The sequence below is a fragment of the Solanum stenotomum genome, chromosome 12 (genome assembly GCF_019186545.1).
Source record: "Solanum stenotomum isolate F172 chromosome 12, ASM1918654v1, whole genome shotgun sequence".
NCBI lineage: Eukaryota > Viridiplantae > Streptophyta > Magnoliopsida > Solanales > Solanaceae > Solanum > Solanum stenotomum.
Genome location: NC_064293.1, coordinates 7214444 through 7235444, shown reverse-complemented (window position 1 = coordinate 7235444; position 21001 = coordinate 7214444). Strand labels below are relative to the sequence as shown.

Below are 21001 nucleotides of genomic sequence, written 5' to 3'. Positions count from 1 at the left end.
ATAACCAATGTGTATTATTGAGAACATGGGATGCTACATTGATCCTGAAAAGATGACTAATATTGTATATGTTTGGTATATGCCTGTTTTATAATGTTGTGGTTAATTGCATGTGTTTCACTTATTGGGATAGCCGCGTGATCCTATCAGTACAATGTGGTTGTGTACTGATATTGCACTTGCTTGTTCTTTGTTGAGTACAGGGCCTCTTCAGGCGGCTATTGATAGACCTTAGCTAAGTGACTATTGATTGTGACCGAATTCAAGGGTGAGCTAGTTCTTTCAGGCTGCCATGGATCTCTCTTGTTTAAGTCCATTCTTTTCAGACTCAGACTATTTGTTTAAAGTGTTTGTTTAGTTTCAGAGTTGTACCCCTTTTTCTTAGACTTGTCATTAGTAGAGTTTTAGTACAATGACTTTCAGGTTCTAAGGGTTGTTCATCCGCATTAGTTTGGTTAGTTGTTGTTTAAACCTTGGAGTTTATGGGGACTACATTTTTATAGTCATTTAAACATGCTTTCGTAAGTTTAAATGCCTTAATTTTCATAAAATTTGTTTGTTTGGGTTGTAGTAATGGTTCTCCTACCGGAGGGTTTGTGTGGGTGTCAACCACGACGGTCTGGATCGTGACAAAGTTGGTATCAGAGCCCTAGGTTCCTTGATCTCATTGTACCAAAATGAGTCTAGTAGAGTCTTGAGGAACGGTACGATGACGTCCGTACTTTTCTTCGAGAGGCTATAGGACTTTAGGAAAAACTCACTTCTTTCTACTCCTTCGTGCTATAAGTTAAATCCAATTGGTATCTGGGTGATACAAACTAATATATTTCCTCATTCACTTTATGGTCCGAGCTAAAGCAACAACATCGGTAACACCATCACTAGCAAGAAAGGATGTGTATAGACTACCGACAGTTGAATATGGTCACCATTCAGAACAAGTTTCCATTGCAAGGTGCACCAGTTTTCTCTAAGAATGATTTAAGGTCTGGTTACCATCAGTTAAAGGTTGAGGCGGTTAAGAATTGGGTTCGACCGAGTTCTATGATTGAAATCAGTAGTTTTATGAGGCTCGGTAGCTACTATTGCCGCTTGTGGTATGAGTTGAGACCAATTGGTATCTCAATGAAGTGAACTAGACGTCGTAGTCCCAGCTGAAGGGACACAAGCAAGTTAATTGGAACTGAGAAAGTTCCAATTGGTATCTGGCCTTAGGGGTCGTATAAGGCATTATCAGTAATGGTCGTCTATGGAACAAACTAATTAAAGAATTTGGACTTGTCTGCAAGTTGTAACTACTTGAGTGTCGTGAAACTTGTGTGAAAAGAAAGTCATCACGAGATTAGGTACAAGGGTCTAGATAAATTACGATGTGGTTCGTAAGCGAGAAATCTGGACGTGTGTTGTAACCAACTGATAACCGTGTGAGAGTTTGGGTGTATCATAGGGATATGTGTGTGGTAGTGTTCAAACGATGTAAAAGGATTCTAAAGTGTGTACTTCATTGGGTTGACCAAGGGTTACACAATGATTGTCTTAGCTAAAGGGATTTTCTTAAATGCATAGTTATAGCCAGGAAATCTAGGGGAAATATAGAAGAGAGAGGAACTCGAGAAATTGTTGGCAGGAGTTCTGTTTCCGTCGGAGCCGCTGGGGCGGGATAATCTCGCCAGCGCGAGACCGCCAGTGCGAGATTTCTCCCGCCAGAACGGGACAGGGCAAGACAGAATCTCAGCCCTGTCTCCTATGTTTTTCCCTAGTCACAATTATGGACCCCGAATCGTACCCGAACTAACCCCTGTGATCTAATTTAGTGTTCAGCAATCGAATATAAGTTATAAGGTGTGTTAAAATTTTGGAGAACCTGGCATATGCTGAGTAAATCAGCGAGGCCATAGAGGCAGGGGAAATGGTAATGTTGGTAGAAGAGTAGTGCAACCAGGTGAGGAGGTTGCCCGTCAAGATGACATGGCTCAGTTACATCATTTTCCGAACAAGACCAAGTTTGAGGTGTGTGATGCAGTGGTCACTAGTGTTACTCTTGTCTGTGCTCGGATGGCTATTATTTTGTATGATCTGGGTTCTACTTATTTGTACGTGTCAGTTCAATTGCCTTGGGATTTGATGCGGTTTGTGATACATTTGATGCCAGTTGAAGAGTCAGTCATAGTCACTCATGTATATTGTGTTGTCCTGTTGTGTTTATGGATTTTCAGATTTTGGTTGATTTAGTTATGATGGATATGATTGACTTGATATAATCTTAGGCATGCCTTGGTTATCCCCCTATTATATCGGGCTTAATTGTAATACTAAGTCGGTAACTCTAGAGATCCCCGGTAGGGAAAGATTAGAGTGGGAATGGGTATACAAGCCTAAGCTACCTAAGATCATATCCTACATTCAGGCTAGGAAACCGGTAGGGCGGGGTTGTTTGGCTAATTTGGCTTATGTTTGGGGTGTTGAGGTTGAGTCTCCCTCTATTGAGTCTTGGTGTCTTAGTTTAAGGAAGTGTTTCTTATGGATTTGTCTGGTATGCCTCCGGATAGAGATATAGATTTCTGCATTGACTTGGAAACTGGAAATCGCCCCGTTTTCATCCCTCCGTATCGTATGGCTCCAACAGAATTAAGAGAACTTAAGGCTCAAAACCAAGAGCTTCATGATAAAGGTTTCATCTGTCATAATGCTTCCCCGTGGAGTGCTCATATCTTGTTTGTTAAGAAGAAGGAGGGTGGTATGAGGACTGATGAATTTATCGTAAGCCATTAAGGAGTGGATTGATATAGAAATGACCAGCTTATGGATAAAGAAAGTCTCATTGAGTATACTTGAGTGAAGGAAATTGAAGTATTTAGCAAGAAAGTGCATATAAAATGGGGTTAGTCCTTTGAATTTGATGAGTTTACCTGAGTTTGAGGCGTAGTGTTGATGAAAAAGGTTGACTTCGTAGTGATAGTCAAGGCTGACGGAGCGTAATGACAATAATAGTTCGTGATGGATTGTGACGGGATGCAACTACATAATAAAATTATTGGTTAAGTGAATTTTTTGTATAGTAATTACGAATTGGGAGTATCCAAGGTCGTGGTTTTCTAATACTTGGTGAGTAACGTGGTTGTATGAAAAATTATGGGAGATAGTAGGACACCACTCAAATAGATTGTTAAAGAGCAAAAGTTATAATGAAGGAAAATATAGTAGAATGTAGTACAACCTTTAGAGAGAGGCGAGAACAAAATATTTTATTGGATTTTTAAGGCTAAAGAGATATCTTCAGAGAGGTAGATAATTGGGTTTAGAGACATGTGATTTCATTGTTTTGTTGTGGCTATGGTAATAGTGTCATGGGTCCATCAGATATGTTAAAAACTATTGAAAAAGACTTGAGAAAGGATTGTGCAGAAATTAGTTTGAGCGTGATGATAAGTGCTTGTCTTTGTTTTTGAATTTAGTAATGGGTACGATTGGATTGTTAGCGAAAGATATTGTAAGATCGATGCAGATGCGATCAAGGATAAGCAAAGATATATGAATTCATAAAAAAATTTAAGATATAAGCTAATGTTGATAGATAAGGGGATTGTGTTATACGATTGAATTTACAATTCAGATTTTTCATGGTAAGTCTACATTTGTGGTGATATATTTTGTCAATGCATGAATTTGTAAGGTGAGAAATGATCAATTGTATTAGGTATTGAGCCTTGAAAGGACTTACACCTGGGGTGAGTCATAAGGTTGATTACTATTGATTGTTAAGTACCTAAGAATGATTTCAACTAAAAGGTGTTGGTTTATAATAAGGTAAATGGTCAGAGTGTTTATGATGGTTGTTAGTATTGTGAGTATGATTCACTAGTTATGCTCTCGTGTGTTTTCACTTTGGTGGGTGGATCCCTAGTGGTGGATCAGGGGTACCAAATCATGCGATGTTCTCTTGGTTGAGTAGGAAGATTGGGAAGATTTGGTTATTTCAGATGACTTATGTGATGTTGTCTTGGAGTTGCTAAAGTATTTCAGTGGTTTTACGTATATTACCTTGCTTATGAGAATCCATAAAAGAGTTACCCTGCGTAATCTATGGTTGTCCGACAATCTTAACTTTCATCTAGTCGTTGAGGTCATGTATCGATTATGTGTGGTTGAATGTGGGGATTATTGAATCCAATTCTATTGTTCTTAATAAGCAATCTACAATTGCTAGATCCAACATTCGATAGTGTGTTAGAGGGCTTGTATGCTTGGGCATATCCCTCAATGAGTATCTGATGTTTAAAGATCAAATGTTTGTAACATAAGCTTATGGAAATTTATGTTGTGAGAATGAGATGTTGATAAGAACTATTATTGTTTAGGTATTATGAGTGTGTGTTGGTTGGTTCAGGTTCACTTCTATTTGTAGCGAGTATTAACTTGGAATTTTATCATGCTTAAGTGCTAAAGGATTTGTCCGGATGATTGTGTCATGTCCTTGATAATATGTTACAAACATGTGTACAATGAACCTTGGTGGTTATTAGGAATCGCTTTGTGGTTAGCTAAGTGTACATACAACAATAATTATCACTAGAGTATTGTGATGACTTCATTTAGGCATTGTATGAGAGGATGTATAGGTATTCAATTAGTTAGCTGGGGACAAGGATTATATCCTAAAGTAAGACTCAGTGTTGTTAAACAAGACCTTCGGTGTGAGGAAGAACCAGTTGAAGTTCTTGATCACGATGTCCGGAAGCTAAGGACATGCGAGACAAGTATCTCCAGTAATTCGACGTTTCAGATACTACTCTACCCTTATTTTAGCCAGTCTTCCCTAGTTGATCACTCGAGGACGAGTGATGGGTAAATTGGTATCTATTGTAACGACCTGATTCCGTCATTAGAAAAAGCCAATGGAGAAAGAATTGGGGTCAAAAAACTTTTGGTAGTAACTTGGAATTTCCTAATCTAGTCCAGATTTGGATGAAATCGGAGTCAGTAAAGTCTAGGGAAATCTGGTAACAACTAGGTGATTTAATTATGATTTTGATTATATGAATAGATAGTTAAGACTTTAAATAACCCGTACAACTTTACGGAATTGAATTCGGGCGAGTAGAACTCCAGAAAATGATCTTAGCGTGAACGAATGGTTTTTGAATGTCAAGGGTTGAAGGTGTATTGTGAAATGGGGGCTTGGAATTCAAATTCCATCATTTTGTCTCCGTGCATGCCGCCGCTGTAGTGGGATGGGTCCCGCCGTAATGGGACAAACGCGACTTAAGTCGGAAATAAAACCCCAAAAAACGTTTTATTCTGCAAGTTTCAACTTTGAGAGCTAGGAGACGACCCTATGTGCTTTCTTGACAGTTTTCCACCATTCTTGAGGCTAAATGTAAGGTTAACTCCCCGAATCCTTTTTTCGATCCGTAGAATGTAAATTCGTGGGTGATTATCGATGGGGGAGGGTTTTGATCCGGAAATTATGGTGGAAAAAGCCCTAATATGGGTATTATGATCTTGAGTTTGGTCTAGGATTATTGAGTTTGTTATAATTCGGATAATTAGACCTTCGATTGTTGATCCTTGCGTATATTAATTGTTTGTAGACCTAGAACAATCGGAAAGAATCCGAAAAGGAAAGATTCAAGTGTCTTAGGGGATTCAAGCTTGGATTCGAGGTAGGTGATAGTTGTGATTTCATGTTGGTGTGATATATGTTTGTAATTGCTCATTACAATGCATGTATGTATGTGAATGTTGCATTATTGATTACCGTAATCATAAATGAGGATAATTGAATAATTGTATGTCATGAATCACCTCTTGTTGTATGATTGTGAGAATATACATTGTGATTGTGATTGTGGTTTGTTGAATGGATCGGGTGTTGCGTTCTGACACACTAACTTGGATCGGTTGCCACGTTTCGGCATAAACATGGGACGGTTGCCACGTTTTGGTATAAATATGGGATCGGTTGCCACGTTTCGGCATAAACATGGGATCTGTTGCCACGTTTCGGTATAAACATTGGATCGGGTACCATATTCCGGTATGTTAACAGTTTGGGTGTGGGTTCCATGAGAGGTCCATTGAATTAGGTTCCGTGAGAGGACCATTGAATTGTGTTGTGTATCTACTTGTGATGATTACATTAATATCTAATGATGGTTGATATTGGAAGACTGTACGTTGCTCTAAATTGATAACCAATGTGTATTATTGAGAACGTGGGATGCTACATTGATCCTGAAAAGATGACTAATATTGTATATGTTTGGTATATGCCTGTTTTATAATGTTGTGGTTAATTGCATGTGTTTCACTTATTGGGATAGCCGCGTGATCCTATCAGTACAATGTGGTTGTGTACTGATATTGCACTTGCTTGTTCTTTGTTGAGTACAGGGCCTCTTCAGGCGGCTATTGATAGACCTTAGCTAAGTGACTATTGATCGTGACCGAATTCAAGGGTGAGCTAGTTCTTTCAGGCCGCCATGGATCTCTCTTGTTTAAGTCCATTCTTTTCAGACTCAGACTATTTGTTTAAAGTGTTTGTTTAGTTTCAGAGTTGTACCCCTTTTTCTTAGACTTGTCATTAGTAGAGTTTTAGTACAATGACTTTCAGGTTCTAAGGGTTGTTCATCCGCATTAGTTTGGTTAGTTGTTGTTTAAACCTTGGAGTTTATGGGGACTACATTTTTATAGTCATTTAAACATGCTTTCGTAAGTTTAAATGCCTTAATTTTCATAAAATTTGTTTGTTTGGGTTGTAGTAATGGTTCTCCTACCGGAGGGTTTGTGTGGGTGTCAACCACGACGGTCTGGATCGTGACAAAGTTGGTATCAGAGCCCTAGGTTCCTTGATCTCATTGTACCAAAATGAGTCTAGTAGAGTCTTGAGGAACGGTACGATGACGTCCGTACTTTTCTTCGAGAGGCTATAGGACTTTAGGAAAAACTCACTTCTTTCTACTCCTTCGTGCTATAAGTTAAATCCAATTGGTATCTGGGTGATACAAACTAATATATTTCCTCATTCACTTTATGGTCCGAGCTAAAGCAACAACATCGGTAACACCATCACTAGCAAGAAAGGATGTGTATAGACTACCGACAGTTGAATATGGTCACCATTCAGAACAAGTTTCCATTGCAAGGTGCACCAGTTTTCTCTAAGAATGATTTAAGGTCTGGTTACCATCAGTTAAAGGTTGAGGCGGTTAAGAATTGGGTTCGACCGAGTTCTATGATTGAAATCAGTAGTTTTATGAGGCTCGGTAGCTACTATTGCCGCTTGTGGTATGAGTTGAGACCAATTGGTATCTCAATGAAGTGAACTAGACGTCGTAGTCCCAGCTGAAGGGACACAAGCAAGTTAATTGGAACTGAGAAAGTTCCAATTGGTATCTGGCCTTAGGGGTCGTATAAGGCATTATCAGTAATGGTCGTCTATGGAACAAACTAATTAAAGAATTTGGACTTGTCTGCAAGTTGTAACTACTTGAGTGTCGTGAAACTTGTGTGAAAAGAAAGTCATCACGAGATTAGGTACAANATTTACATATGAAATAAATATTTGATAGATATAATGTGGGGTTGTTTTAACAAAATATAAATTTGTGGGTCAACTTTTGTATTTAAAAAGTCCTAAATCATGGTATGAAATTCCCATATCATGATTTTTGGAAAATACGGTATTCGATATCATGATATGAAATCAGCTTAAAATCGCATGTTCAAACACTGGTTGCATCTCACAATTTCATATCGTGATATGGTATGACATAAGTTTCCCAATAATCAATTTAAAAGCCCAATCAAGCAACTTTCCGGGTCAGCACCTTCTTTTGGCAAGAGCCGACCACTATGTATAAACCTTATTTCTCCTCTCCTCTACTGATACTGTAACGAGCACAAAATCCAAAACCCTAAAGTTTCTCTTCACTCCATCAAGTTTCTGTCCATTTCCCAATTTCTCAGTTATGCCACCTAAAGCAGCTAAAGGTAAAGAAGTTCCTGCCGAAAGGCCTATTCTTGGCCGTTTCTCATCCCACTTGAAAATTGGAATCGTAAGTTTTTCTCCATTTTCTTATGTTTTCATACATATGCGTCTGATCTCCGTTTGTATTGGTCGTAGCTGAAATAACTGGAATATCTAGAAAATGGAATACAAATTCATCTTATCCACTGAGCTATTACGTTTTTAAACCCGTATTTCGATTTTTCAGTAGATTGTTTACTTTATACTATTTGCATTAAGCAGATGTACAACTTTTGATGAGGAAATGGGACTAAAGGTTTTTTTTTTTTTTTTTATCAATTAAGAGGCTATATAATAAAAAGCATCAAGAAGATGTGATAACTCCTTGACAACAAAAAACAGTTAGGTTCTGGGAGTTAAAACCTAAAGAAAAAACTCAAGGCTGTTAACTTTGCATGTGACAGTTGGTTCAGCTTAACCAAAATTGCACCTTTATCTTTAGAATCATTTACACCAATTCAATATGGATATATCTGCAGAAGTTTGATGTTGAGCTTGTTTATTCTCTTTCAGGTAGGATTACCAAATGTGGGGAAGTCTACTCTCTTCAACACACTGACAAAGTTATCCATTCCGGCAGAAAACTTTCCTTTTTGTACTATCGAGCCTAATGAAGCTCGAGTGCACGTTCCTGATGAGCGTTTTGAATGGCTCTGTCAACTCTACAAGCCCAAGAGTGAGGTTTGTCATCCAAATCCAACAAATAATACTGGCCAGAAAAAAAGAAGTTGATGTGCCTCGTTTTCCCTCCCTTATGTAGCTGTGACGATCTATTTGTGACTCGATTGTTTATTAAATTATTCTATATAATTAAGTTTGATTTGCCTCTGGGATAGCTTCTTTTTTTTATTCTTCATTTGTCTCTAGGACAATATTATGTATAATTCATTTTTAATGAATGTTTGACGACATCTAGGTGGCTGCCTTTTTGGAAATTCATGACATAGCTGGACTTGTTCGAGGTGCTCATGCAGGACAAGGATTGGGGAACAGTTTCTTATCCCACATCCGTGCAGTTGATGGCATTTTCCATGTTCTACGTAATATATTCACTCTCCATTTTGTCTTTCCATCTATTGAGCTATTCTTTTCTGGTTGTTAAGTATACTTTTGCAAATGTGGTGGTCTGTATGATCTGAGTTATTATTTCTAGTTGTATCTTATATAGTCTCACTGTTGAATGCTATCGTACATATTTTTGCTATTTGTCAGGCGCATTTGAAGATCCAGATATTATCCATGTCGATGACACTGTTGATCCTGTGAGAGACTTAGAGGTTATAAGTGAGGAACTAAGGCTTAAGGTAAGTTGGTTCATGCACTTTGAGTTCTTGGAATTTGTTGGGGCATGTATTCAGTTCCTTGAAGACAGTAAGTTATTATTTTGTAATACCGTAATTGGATGTACTCTATAATAGCATTGTCAGGGGGATTTTGTTGATTGCACTTGACTACTGCATTGATGAGTAGCTTCTACTGTTGGAAATTTTCCTAATCATATCTTCAGGTTAATAAAACATCTACAATGTTCCTAATTGTGAATACCTATGAGTTTACATATTTATCGAAAAAACAAAAGGAAGAAAAGAAAAGGAAAGTATCCCTGTGAGTAAGTACAAGATCAGTTGCATACAGATGCAGCAAGAAAGCGGTCTCATACTGGGTGGGGGGAGCACTCTGAATAAAGAGGTTGTTTGGCACTTGAACAGTTCTCTTATATTTCTTGACACATTTTTTTATGATGTTAGATGTTCCATAGATGGTATAAAAAAGATGCGAAGATACAAAAGTAACCAATATTAATGTTAGCTCATTACAAAATGCTCCATTCTAACCAAGGAGCTGACCAAAAGAAGCAAAAATATGGCCCAAGTTGAAGGAAATGAACTGATAAAATCTAGATATGAGCCAACACTATTTATAGGGGTTATGTTGCCCAACTAAATAGGTATAGCAGACCTTTAACTTTCTAAATATGGGGATGAGTTGAAGTTCCATCAAAACATTTGTGATTCCTTTCTTGCCACAGAACCCAAAAGATACAAGAGAGGATCATCTTCCAGACTTTCTTGATGGCTTTGTCAACTTCCCAACTGTTCCTACTTTCTACCCAACTGCTTCCTTAATGCCTCGAGGTATGGTCCAGTTTATACCCAGCATGGATAGAAACATAGACCACATGTCTGTAGCTACTGGGCAGTGTAGGAAGAGGTGATTTACAGATTCTAAATTCTGATTGCACGTGTAACATCTGTTTACCAGCTGACTGCAGACAGGCTTTTCTGAGAGCTGTCCATGAAAAGCAGACAACTTTTGTGGCAGCTTCGTCTTCCAAATGAATTTCCAGGGCCAAGAGTCTAGATTTCATTTTGCTCACAGAGTGTCTGTAGCCTGCCTTAACAGTATAAGAGCATGGTCCACAGCTTCCCCACCAGATTCTATCTGTGACTTCTTCATCCACAGGGGAGTTTTCCAGTCTTCCTAGCATTTTGAAAATGTTGTGTGGCTCATAGTCATTCATGTTTCTTCTAAACTGGTCCCAAATATTCCTTGATCTGTTTTGAGCTATCGTTGAGTCAGGGTCATTGGCTAGCTGGTAGAGGGATGGGTAGCTATCCATCAGGTGTTGTTGTTCAACCATTTGTCCTTCCAGAACTTGAATGTTGCCCATTTCCTATCTCAAAGGTGATGTGCTGTGGGAATTCCTCCCATAAGCTGCTAATGTGTTTCCAGGGACCTACGCCCATGAGGTGATCTGTCACATTTAATTCACCAGTGGCTCTGCTGCCCATGTTTAGCAGCAACCACCTTCTTCCATAGGCTAGAATCTTCATCTGCAAATCTCCCAAGCCATTTCATCAGCATGCTCTTTTTATTTCTTGACACATGAAGATGGTTAATAATCTTGTGTCAGGTAAAAAAAGGTTTCTACTGTAACACTCACACATAATTAATAAAAAGCATTTTCAATGCACACAGTGGTGCTTTGTGTAATGGATGAATATACAAGAAGCATTCGTCTATAAATTTAGATGATTGAGAGTCCTGCATGGAGCGATACTGTGTTATCACTAAGTTCTTGTGTCCATTACTGATGCATTGGATATTGCTGGAGGTTCTTTTTGGACTAATATGCTGGATTTCCTGTCAATCTGATTCTTTAGAAGGAATTTGTAACTTAATTGTAAATTTTGGCATCTTCAACTGAATGTACCCTGTTCACTGTAATAATCTCATGATTGATGAAATATGTCATCCTTTGTGTAAACCAGGACATCGAGTTCATGGAGAGAAGGATAGAAGATCTTGATAAGAGTATGAAGAGAAGCAATGACAAACAATTGAAAATAGAGCATGAATTGTGTCTAAGGGTTTGTGGCTATTGCTCTTCTTCCTTTGACCTTGTTACTTGCTTAGATTTTTATCCCATTTCTGTATCTGTTAGACTTTCTTGATCTCTGGGTAGCCAAGTCTTTGAATGGTAGCAGTATGAAATATTTCTGTTTCTGTATAGTCCATTGACATTCTCCATTTATAAACTAACTAGATGTTTTGGTACCATCATGTATTTATTGTCCTCCAATAGTAGAAATATATTTCCTTAAAAATGGTGTCTCCTCCTTGTAAGATCCTTTTTAGATGAGAACGGAGACTGATATCGGTACAGATGATTGAATATCCATCTCAGGTTAGATTAATTAGTAAGATACTTTTCTTTATTTGTGTATGCTCATTACTGGTGGAAATGTCTGACAGAATCATAGCTGTTTTAAAGGGATGGTGGTGTTAGACTTGTCTTCCACTACTTTTCAGCTGTTTTGTTGCTTGAGTCTACATTGATTTGAAAAGAAAAGGATGAACTGCTTTCTCTTGTTTTTTTCCTGTTAAATCTTCACATATTTTACTTCACTGTAGTTCTCCAAGTAATTGAGTGCAAAAACTTGAGCACATTTTACAGTTCATTTTACAGATAATTGAATGATTAAAAAGGTCTAGATAATGGAACTATGCTGCTGCCTGTTTTCACAGGTCAAAGCATCACTCGAGGAAGGCAAAGATGTTCGTCTGGGGGAGTGGAAAGCTGCAGATATTGAATTCTTGAATACTTTCCAGCTCCTTACTGCGAAACCGATTGTTTACTTGGTGAGTTTAACGTTTTTAACTCCTCTTTATCTTGGTTATGTACGAAATCTGTCAGAATTTACGTCTGAAAACAGCAATATGGGTTTCCAATGTATATCCAAAATTATTTCACTGCACAAACTGATATTACAAAAGACAGAATTTTTAACTTTCCGAGTTCAGTTCTAGTTAATAATCAGAATGGTCCAATTTTGTTTAACCAATCAAAAGAAAGTTATTCATACATGGCTTGGAAATGTTGTCTCTGAACTCCTTTTGGAATGTCTGTGTGTGTGAGAGAGAGGGGGGGGGGGGGGGGGGGGGNAGAGATGTGTCACTAGTTGGGAGATTACTCGTGGAACAAATCAGGAAAAATATATGCTGTACTAGGATTATTTTCTGTATCTTGTCACATTGTTCACATAGTTTTTGGGTAGTTTCTCATGATGCTTTGATGTTTCTTCTATTGCCAGCAAGGCAGTTGCATGATTAGGATCAGCAGAATAATCTGAATATTGCATTGTGCCTACTGATTATGTAACGAAACATTGACAGGTTAATATGAATGAGAAAGATTATCAAAGGAAAAAGAACAAGTTTCTGCCCAAGATTCATGCATGGTATGATCCATCTCTCTTAACGTTATCACAATTATATTGCTCTTCTTACACTTAGAAAAGCTAAATTTGGAGGGATCTGTGTCATTTGATATTTGATCAGAAGAGAAACTGTTTTTGTTTATGATAATGAGATTAATTTGAATTCTAACAAAAAATCAATATACTGCAATATATAGTACTCCCCTGCCAGTATAAAGTTGGTTGCGATATTGATCATAAAAAGAACTTGGGTTACATAACATCGTTCTTCCTGTGGTCTTGTTCTCTACATTGTCATCTGCAAAGCAATGATACGTGTGAGCAACAAAATGGATCAGATGCATACAAAAATGTGCTCCCTCATGAACAAAATATATGATGTCACACTTCAGCTATCTCCTATTCTTGAAATTGTTGCTCTGAAGCTGGCAAAATATTGGAGAGAAATCCCTCTTCTCGCTACTCCATCAGGAATTTTTAAGTGCCTGTGGAGTTCCTCGTTTTTGGTCTCTTATTTTGTCATTCCTCATAGTTATAGATTAAATTGCTTTGCCTTTTAATTCAAAAATTCACTGTTCTGAAAGACTGAAACTAAATAGAGTAAGCTAGATTTTATAACCTGGATTGTGGTCCACTTGTGGCCATTGTAATTCACGATTTTGATGAGGTTCTGGTAAATTATATTACTTTGGTTATATGATTACCCTATAATTTTTTATTCTTCATGTTTGCATGAATCTTTTCAGTCTTTTTTGGACTAGATTCAGTCATCTAGGTTACATTCACTGTTTATGGCATATTGTGATCATGAACGTAAATCAGTGTTTAATTCAGAACTTCACTGCAGTTCAAATGAGTTTTTGTCCTGATGATGGACTTCATGGCACCACCTAAATGATTTTTCGTGGATTTATTATGGTGCTATGTTATGATCTCTTTTATCTTTCACTTAGATTATTGCCTGAATTATAAAAAAATATTCTTTCACAAATTTTCAGGGTGCAGGAGCACGGTGGTGAAATAATTATTCCTTTCAGTGCTGCTGTGGAGAGAAACCTTGCTGATATACCACCAGATGAAGCAGCAAAATACTGTGAAGAGAACAAGTTAATAAGGTTAGTTAGAAGTGAAAAAGGTCTCCAATAATTAGATACTTTTATTCTATGCATTGAACTAAAGAAATCTTGGAGTTCTATAAGATCTCACTACTGATGATTATTTAACAATTGCTGTTCCCCTCTCACATCCATGAGAGAGCGAGGAAACTAGAAGAGTAGAGGCTTTTCCTTATTGTTTATATATCTGACTCATCTTCACTTTTTCCTTCCTCATTACATGAGATGTTAATCTTTTATATGACCTGCCTTTTTGAGGGCATAGTCTGAGATTTCAATCTTTTATGTGACCTGTCTTTTGTGGGCTTGCGTCAGCATAAGGTGCATTCCTCAAGGCTGAAGCCAGTGCCATTCGGGTTTCATCTTTTTCTTTAGTTTTCTACTACCGTAAAAATAATTGCATTTTACATACACAGAGTAGTTGGAATACTATCTCAGCATGCTTTCTCTGGGTAGTATGGAAAGAAAGGAGTGACAGATGTTTTGGATGCAAGTAACCTCTCGTAAACACATTATTTTTGTTTTTTTGATAAGGAAAATGATTGCAGTGCTCATACTTCCATATAATTTTATTTTTTTATTGATTAGCCTTTTGGACTAAAATAATTTTTTTATAGAATTAACTTTTTGAGTCCCTGAACTCTCTGAAGGAACTTTAGGAGATTCCATTTGTAACTTCTCTGGAAACATCTCTATACATGAATGCACTTTGCTTTATGCTCCTCTATGATAAATAAAATCCTTATTAATACTTCGGAAAAGTAAGAGATTAGTAAAATCCCTTTGTACTTATTTAACCAGAAAAAGAAAATGAGTTGGTTTCTAATTAAAAAGTGTAGTGTAGAAATTTGTTCAGATCTAGTAGAAAAACAGGTCAAAGTTGTCATCTAGGACAAGCACATTAGCTGCCTTCTCTCATGATTCTTCCTACTTCCCTCTGTTTTTTGCCCATGTTCTGGAACTGGGTTAAAATCTTGACCAGCATAGTTGATGTCGTTCCTATTCAAAGTTCTGCATCAATTCTACAAAGTATCTTGTCTAGGCGAGGTTTCACTGATTCTGTACAGCTTTTCACCAGCATCATGTCATCTGGGGATGCTATTTAGGTTATTTTTCCATTTCTCATTTCAGTTGTTGGATATGGGTAGGAATATTTTGGGACAGTTCGTTGGCTCTTCTGTCAGCTAATTAATGATATGCTAGTCTGTGGTGAATCAGTTCTCTATTATTATTGTGAGAAATATATGAAAAGAATATTATTGAATTGTGTTTTAATTATTACATAGAGAACCCTATTTATAGACACTATGATACAATTCCTACCAAATATGAGACTATAAACTATTACTATTCTGTGTAGAATTGTGTATACCTATTCTATTCTAACACTCCCCCTCAAGCTGGTGCATACAAATTATAAGTACCTAGCTTGTTACAAATGTAATTAATACGAGGACCGGTGAGGGACTTGGTGAAGATATCTGCAAGTTGATCATTTGACTTCACAAATTTGGTAACAATATCTCCTGAGAGCATCTTTTCTCTGACAAAGTGACAATCAATCTCAATGTGCTAAGTTCTCTCATGAAACACTGGATTTGATGTGATATGAAGGGCCACTTGATTATCACACACAAGTTCCATATGACCTGTTTCTCCAAACTTAAGTTCTCCAAGCAACTGTTTGATCCAAACTAGCTCACAAGTTGCTACAACCATTGCTCGATATTCTACTTCCGCACTGGATCGAGCAACTACACTTTGTTTCTTACTCTTCCATGACACCAAATTACCTCCTAGTAAAACACAATATCCAGATGTAGAACGTCTATCAAAAGGTGATCCTGCCCAATCAACGTCTATATATCCGGTGATATGCTCATGGCCTTGATCCTTGAATAGTAGTCCTTTACCAGGAGTTGACTTTATATATCGCAAAATATGAACAACTGCACCCAATGACTCACAAGGAGAAGTCATAAATTGACTTACAACACTCATAGGAAAAGAGATGTCTAGTCTAGTCACTGTGTGATAATTCAACTTTCCAACCAACCATCTATACCTTTCAGGATTACTGAATTGCTCCCCCTGTCCTGGAATGAGTTTAACATTCGGATCCATAGGAGTGTCAATGGGTTTACATCCCATCATTCCTGTCTCCTCAAGAATGTCTAAAGCATACTTGCGTTGAGAAATAACAATACCTGATCTAGACCGAGCAACCTCAATACCTAGAAAATACTTCAGTCTGCCGAGGTCTTTAGTTTGGAAATGCTGAAAGAGATACTGCTTCAAATTAGCGATACCAACTTGATCATTGCCGGTGATAACGATATCATCAACGTAAACAACCAAATAAATACACAGATTTGGTGCTGAATGTCGATAAAACACAGAGTGATCAGCTCCACTACGAGTCATACCAAACTCTTGAATTACTGTGCTAACTTCCCAAACCAAGCTCGAGGAGACTGTTTCAGACCATAGAGTGACCGATGCAATCGATATACAAGGCTACTAGACTCCCCCTGAGCAACAAAACCAGGTGGTTGCTTCATATAGACTTCTTCCTCAAGATCACCATGCAGAAAAGCATTCTTAATGTCCAACTGATGAAGAGGCCAATGACGAACGACAACCATAGATAGAAAAAGCCGGACATATGTTATTTTTGCCACAGGAGCGAAAGTGTCACTATAATCTAGCCCAAATATCTGAGTATACCCTTTGGCAACAAGGAGAGCCTTAAGCCAATCGACTTGACCATTTGGACCAATTTTGATCGCATAAACCCAACGACGACCAACCTGGAGGAAGGGGGACAAGCTCCCAAGTACCACTCGAATGTAAAGCAGAAAGCTCATCAATCATAGCTTGCCTCCATCCAGAATGAGAAAGTGCTTCTTCTATAGTCTTAGGGATGGAAATAGAGGACAAAGATGATACAAAGGCATAATGGGGTGAAGATAAATGACGTAACTCAAGAAAGTATAATGTGGATTAGTATTTCGAGTAGATCGTATACCTTTTTGAAGTGTAATCGATTGGCTAGCAAGAGGCAAGGCAGTAGTGGGAGCAGGGTCCGACACATGACATGAATCATTTGAGACTATTGTTGGACGTGGATGCTGGTGATTAGTTAGGAGTGGTGGCACTACAACTGAAGATGGAGAAGTAACCGCAGGTCCCTTAAAAGTCTGTACAAGCAAGACTTGAGGTATGGGTAAGACCTCAGAGACATCAGGATGATCCAAAGATGTGTAGTAAGGTTGAGATTCAAAGAATGTTACATCGGCAGACATAAGATATCGACGGAGATCATGTGAATAGCAACGATACCCATTTTGAACTCGAGAGTAACCAAGAAAGACAAATTTAAGAGCTCGAGGGGCTAATTTATCTTTTCTTGGGCTAAGTTATGAACAAAGCATGTGCTCCCAAATACACAAGGAGGGATAATATAGAGATGTGACTGAGGATACAATATGGAATGTGGAACCTGATTCTGAATTGAAGATGAGGGCATTCTATTAATTAAATAACAAGATGAAAGGACTGCATCCCCCTAAAAACGCGGAACATGGGATTCAATGAGGAGAGTGCGAGCAGTCTCAATGAGATGCCTACTCTTTCTTTCTGCTACACATTTTGTTGGGCAGTGTATGGACAAGATGTTTGGTGAATAATTCCTTGGTGAGACATAAACTCCTGAAACTGGGATGATAAGTATTTTAAGGCATTATCACTATGAAAAGTATGAATAGAAACACCAAACTGATTTTGTATTTCAGCAAAGAAACTTTTGAATATAGAAAATAACTCAGAACGGTCTTTCATTAAGAAAACTCAAGTGCATCTCGAATAATCATCAATGAAACTAACAAAATAACAAAATCCTAAGGTGGAACTAACTCTACTAGGACCCCAAATATCAGAATGAACTAATGAAAAAATAGACTCTGAACGACTCTCGGTACCACGTGAAAATGTGGCACGAGTGTGTTTCCCAAGTTGACATGACTCACAATCTAATTTAGATAAACTAGGTGATTGAGCAATATGAGCATTATGGGATGGTCGATCAGGCAGAGCACCAAATGCTTCTTGTGGAGATGTCTGCTTACTTGCACGATTACGAAGGAACTCATTATATTCCTTTAGAACAACAAGATCATAACTGGGTGGTGGACCATGCAAATTATGACATGTCATGAGTGTGTCCATACTTATGACAATAACTACACTTGGATCAAGGTTTTCCAAGACAACCTCCTTGTCGATTCTCCATGGATTGATATGCTCGTTTTTCTATTGTTTGAGATGCGAGAGCAAATGAGTCAATGGTCAGTGATGAAACTGCTTTGTGGCTGGGAGGCGCAACAAGACGAAGTAGACGAGAGAATAATTCATCAACTGTAGGAATTGTAGGGCTAGCTAAAATCTGATCATGCACTGAATCATGGTCAATAGGAAGTCCAACAAGTGTAAGAACTAGAAACAATGTCTGTATGTGGTCTTGTTGTCTTTGCACGTCCGTAGTGACTGGCATCAATGTTTCAAATTCCTCCGTGACTGCTTGTACTTGTCCCAAGTAGGTGGACATAGCTGATTCTTGTTTCTTTAAGTTGGTCATACAAGATATCACATCATAGAATCGAGATATGTCATTAGTGTATAAAGCACGAGCCTTTTCCCAAACTAAATAACATGTTTGGAATGGACGGAACAAAGGCATCAACTTGGAATCAATAGATCGTCATAGGAGACTACATAATTGAGCATCAACCTTCTCCCATTGTGCTTTGGCTTTTGCATCTTCCCCACTAGCCTTTGCCTTTTCATCTACCACTCAAGCAATGTTCGTTAAGTGATCTTGGACACCTTGACCCTTGCACCACAACTCAACCGAGGAAGCCCAAGCTAAATAGTTTGAGCTTCCCATTAACGGTTCTGAAGTGATCATAGGGCTTGAACTTCCAATTCCTATATTCTTGGAGCCAAAAGTATCAATCCCGAAAGACATGTTGTGAAATTAGAATATGTAGCAAAAAAAAGAGTGGATTTCTTTTTGTCGGAATCTGGAAAAAAAATAGGGTTGTTGCCGGAAAAGTAGATTTGATCGCCAAATATTGGTCAGAATCAGGAAAAAAATATATGGGTAGCCTCGGAATGAAGAGGTGACCCCACTGAAAAAGAAAAAAAGTCAAAAAAGTGGCCGGAAAAGACTCCACGCGCCAGCACGTGGACCTGACAAGCTCGCCGGAGAATTTATTCCTGCGGCGCGTGAGGGCGTGTGTGGCAGTTGTTTCCGGTGAAGTTGATTGGGCTTTGCTCGTCGGAGACCTAGTGGTGGTGTTGATTTTCAAAAAATAGTGACGGAAAAATTAACTACTTGGACAGCCACTTAGGTTACCATCAAAAAACTGCAAAATTGTTTTTTTTTTCAAACAATTGCTTTGATACCATGTGAGAAATATATGAAAAGAATATTATTGAATTGTGTTTTAATTATTACATAGAGAAACCTATTTATAGACATTATGATACAATTCTTTACCAAATAGGAGACTATAAACTATTCTTAATCTGTGTAAGATTGTGTATACCTATTCTATTCTAACAATTATATCACACCCAAAGAGTGAAATAAGAACTAGGTGCTTCAAGCACTGGGGTGTTGGCCTTCCTTAACACAAGCACTCGTCAAGCCTATAGACATACCTTGCAGGGGATATTTGTGTTGGAATACTTCAATGCAATATAACATGCCTCATGAACTCCTTTTGAATATTGTTCTCGAAGCAGAGTGCTTGAGTGATAGTCTAGCAACAATGTGGGGGGATTTTACTTAAATGTGGATTTCCTTACTCTGAGAATTAGGACGGGAACTGGCAATCTGAGATTCTCCCTTCATTGTCCATTTGCCAAAATCTAAAAGCTTACCTTGTTATTGGGCTGGGTCATAGTATTCTGCTAGGAGCCTCTGATTTTGACAAGTTTCTTTTGGTGTAGTATCAATAAACTGGAAACCATAGTCCATCAGAGGGATATTTCCTGCAAATACTAGCTTAAGATATGTTGAAAGTATCCTGATTTTGTGGGAGCATTTCGGGATGCAGAGTAACCACGTTCCTTGTCAAAATTCGGAACATACAACTACCTAGCAATTTTTATATATGATGAAGAGAAGAGTGGCTCTAGGATCATACCCTTTTGGGTAGTGTTTACATGAAGGTGAAGCTATTAGGAAGCATGCGTTGCCTAAACTGGAGTCTTGCTTTCTTGTTCCAGATTTGTGTCTTTGTGTAGTTCCCAGTGCAAGGAGGTGTTTTGTAATTTCCAGGATCTAGGAGTATATTCTTGAGATCATCTCTTTATTCCTTCCTGAGGAAATTTATTGGTTATGGTAGTTTGACTTTGAAAAAAAAAAACTAAAGATAAATCCATTGTGTATCCTAAGATTTGCACATAAAACTTTTTGAGCTCTTTGGAGTTGCAATATTTTATAGCTTTTATAGTGCCAACAAGCCGACACTTTTGCTGAGTGAGTTGATGTGGATGACACTTCTTTCCTCACCTTGGTTTACGTCTGTCTCCAACTTATGGCGGTCTTCTTTTTGGTTGTGATGTTTCCTTGTGCTTCATACACTTGGCTTGTTCCTCTCTTCACGCTCCTGTGTCATTGCAACAAGTTCCTCCCGTTTGCCATGACATCTCGCTGCAAGTGCTCTATACTCTCTTCAGTAGTTGTTTACGCTTAACAACCAAACATCAATCTTAGCCGTAATGCCTCCTTGTAACCATTTTTTAAAACCACCTTTTGTATCACCCCGAACTTTTGCAGTCTTTGTCACAAGCCTAGACTCATTCTAGCACCACGTACTCCATCAAGATTTCCCTGAGCTTTACTTCAGTGTGACCATTTACTTGATCGTCTATAAAGGTTGCAGAAAGTAAGACTCTGGAGAGTTGGAAACAACTATGTATTGGTGAACTAGTGTTTAGTATAAGACAGACTCACTACACACTAGACTCACTACACACTGTGACAGTCAAACTTGGTTATAGGTTGCTATCACTTGTCGGATATACTTCTTCATTGTTTGCAAATGCTGCGATCTTCTCCTGCTTAT

General features: G+C 38.1%; 1 protein-coding gene across 2 annotated transcripts in view; it reads left to right on the top strand.

Moving 5' to 3' along the window:
- The window catches only part of LOC125847961 (obg-like ATPase 1), a 28123-nt gene that overhangs the window by 2404 nt on the left and 4718 nt on the right, over positions 1-21001 (top strand). The window contains exons 1-8 of one of the 2 annotated variants that reach the window (XM_049527726.1): positions 7793-8057; positions 8543-8710; positions 8946-9069; positions 9242-9333; positions 11302-11400; positions 12059-12172; positions 12707-12771; positions 13749-13865. In XM_049527726.1, coding sequence (XP_049383683.1) covers positions 7971-8057; positions 8543-8710; positions 8946-9069; positions 9242-9333; positions 11302-11400; positions 12059-12172; positions 12707-12771; positions 13749-13865 — 866 coding nt within the window. In that variant the 5' untranslated portion in view covers positions 7793-7970. Of the gene's footprint in view, positions 1-7792; positions 8058-8542; positions 8711-8945; positions 9070-9241; positions 9334-11301; positions 11401-12058; positions 12173-12706; positions 12772-13748; positions 13866-21001 lie in introns of those variants that run through there. The other variant, XM_049527727.1, reaches the window with a different exon arrangement.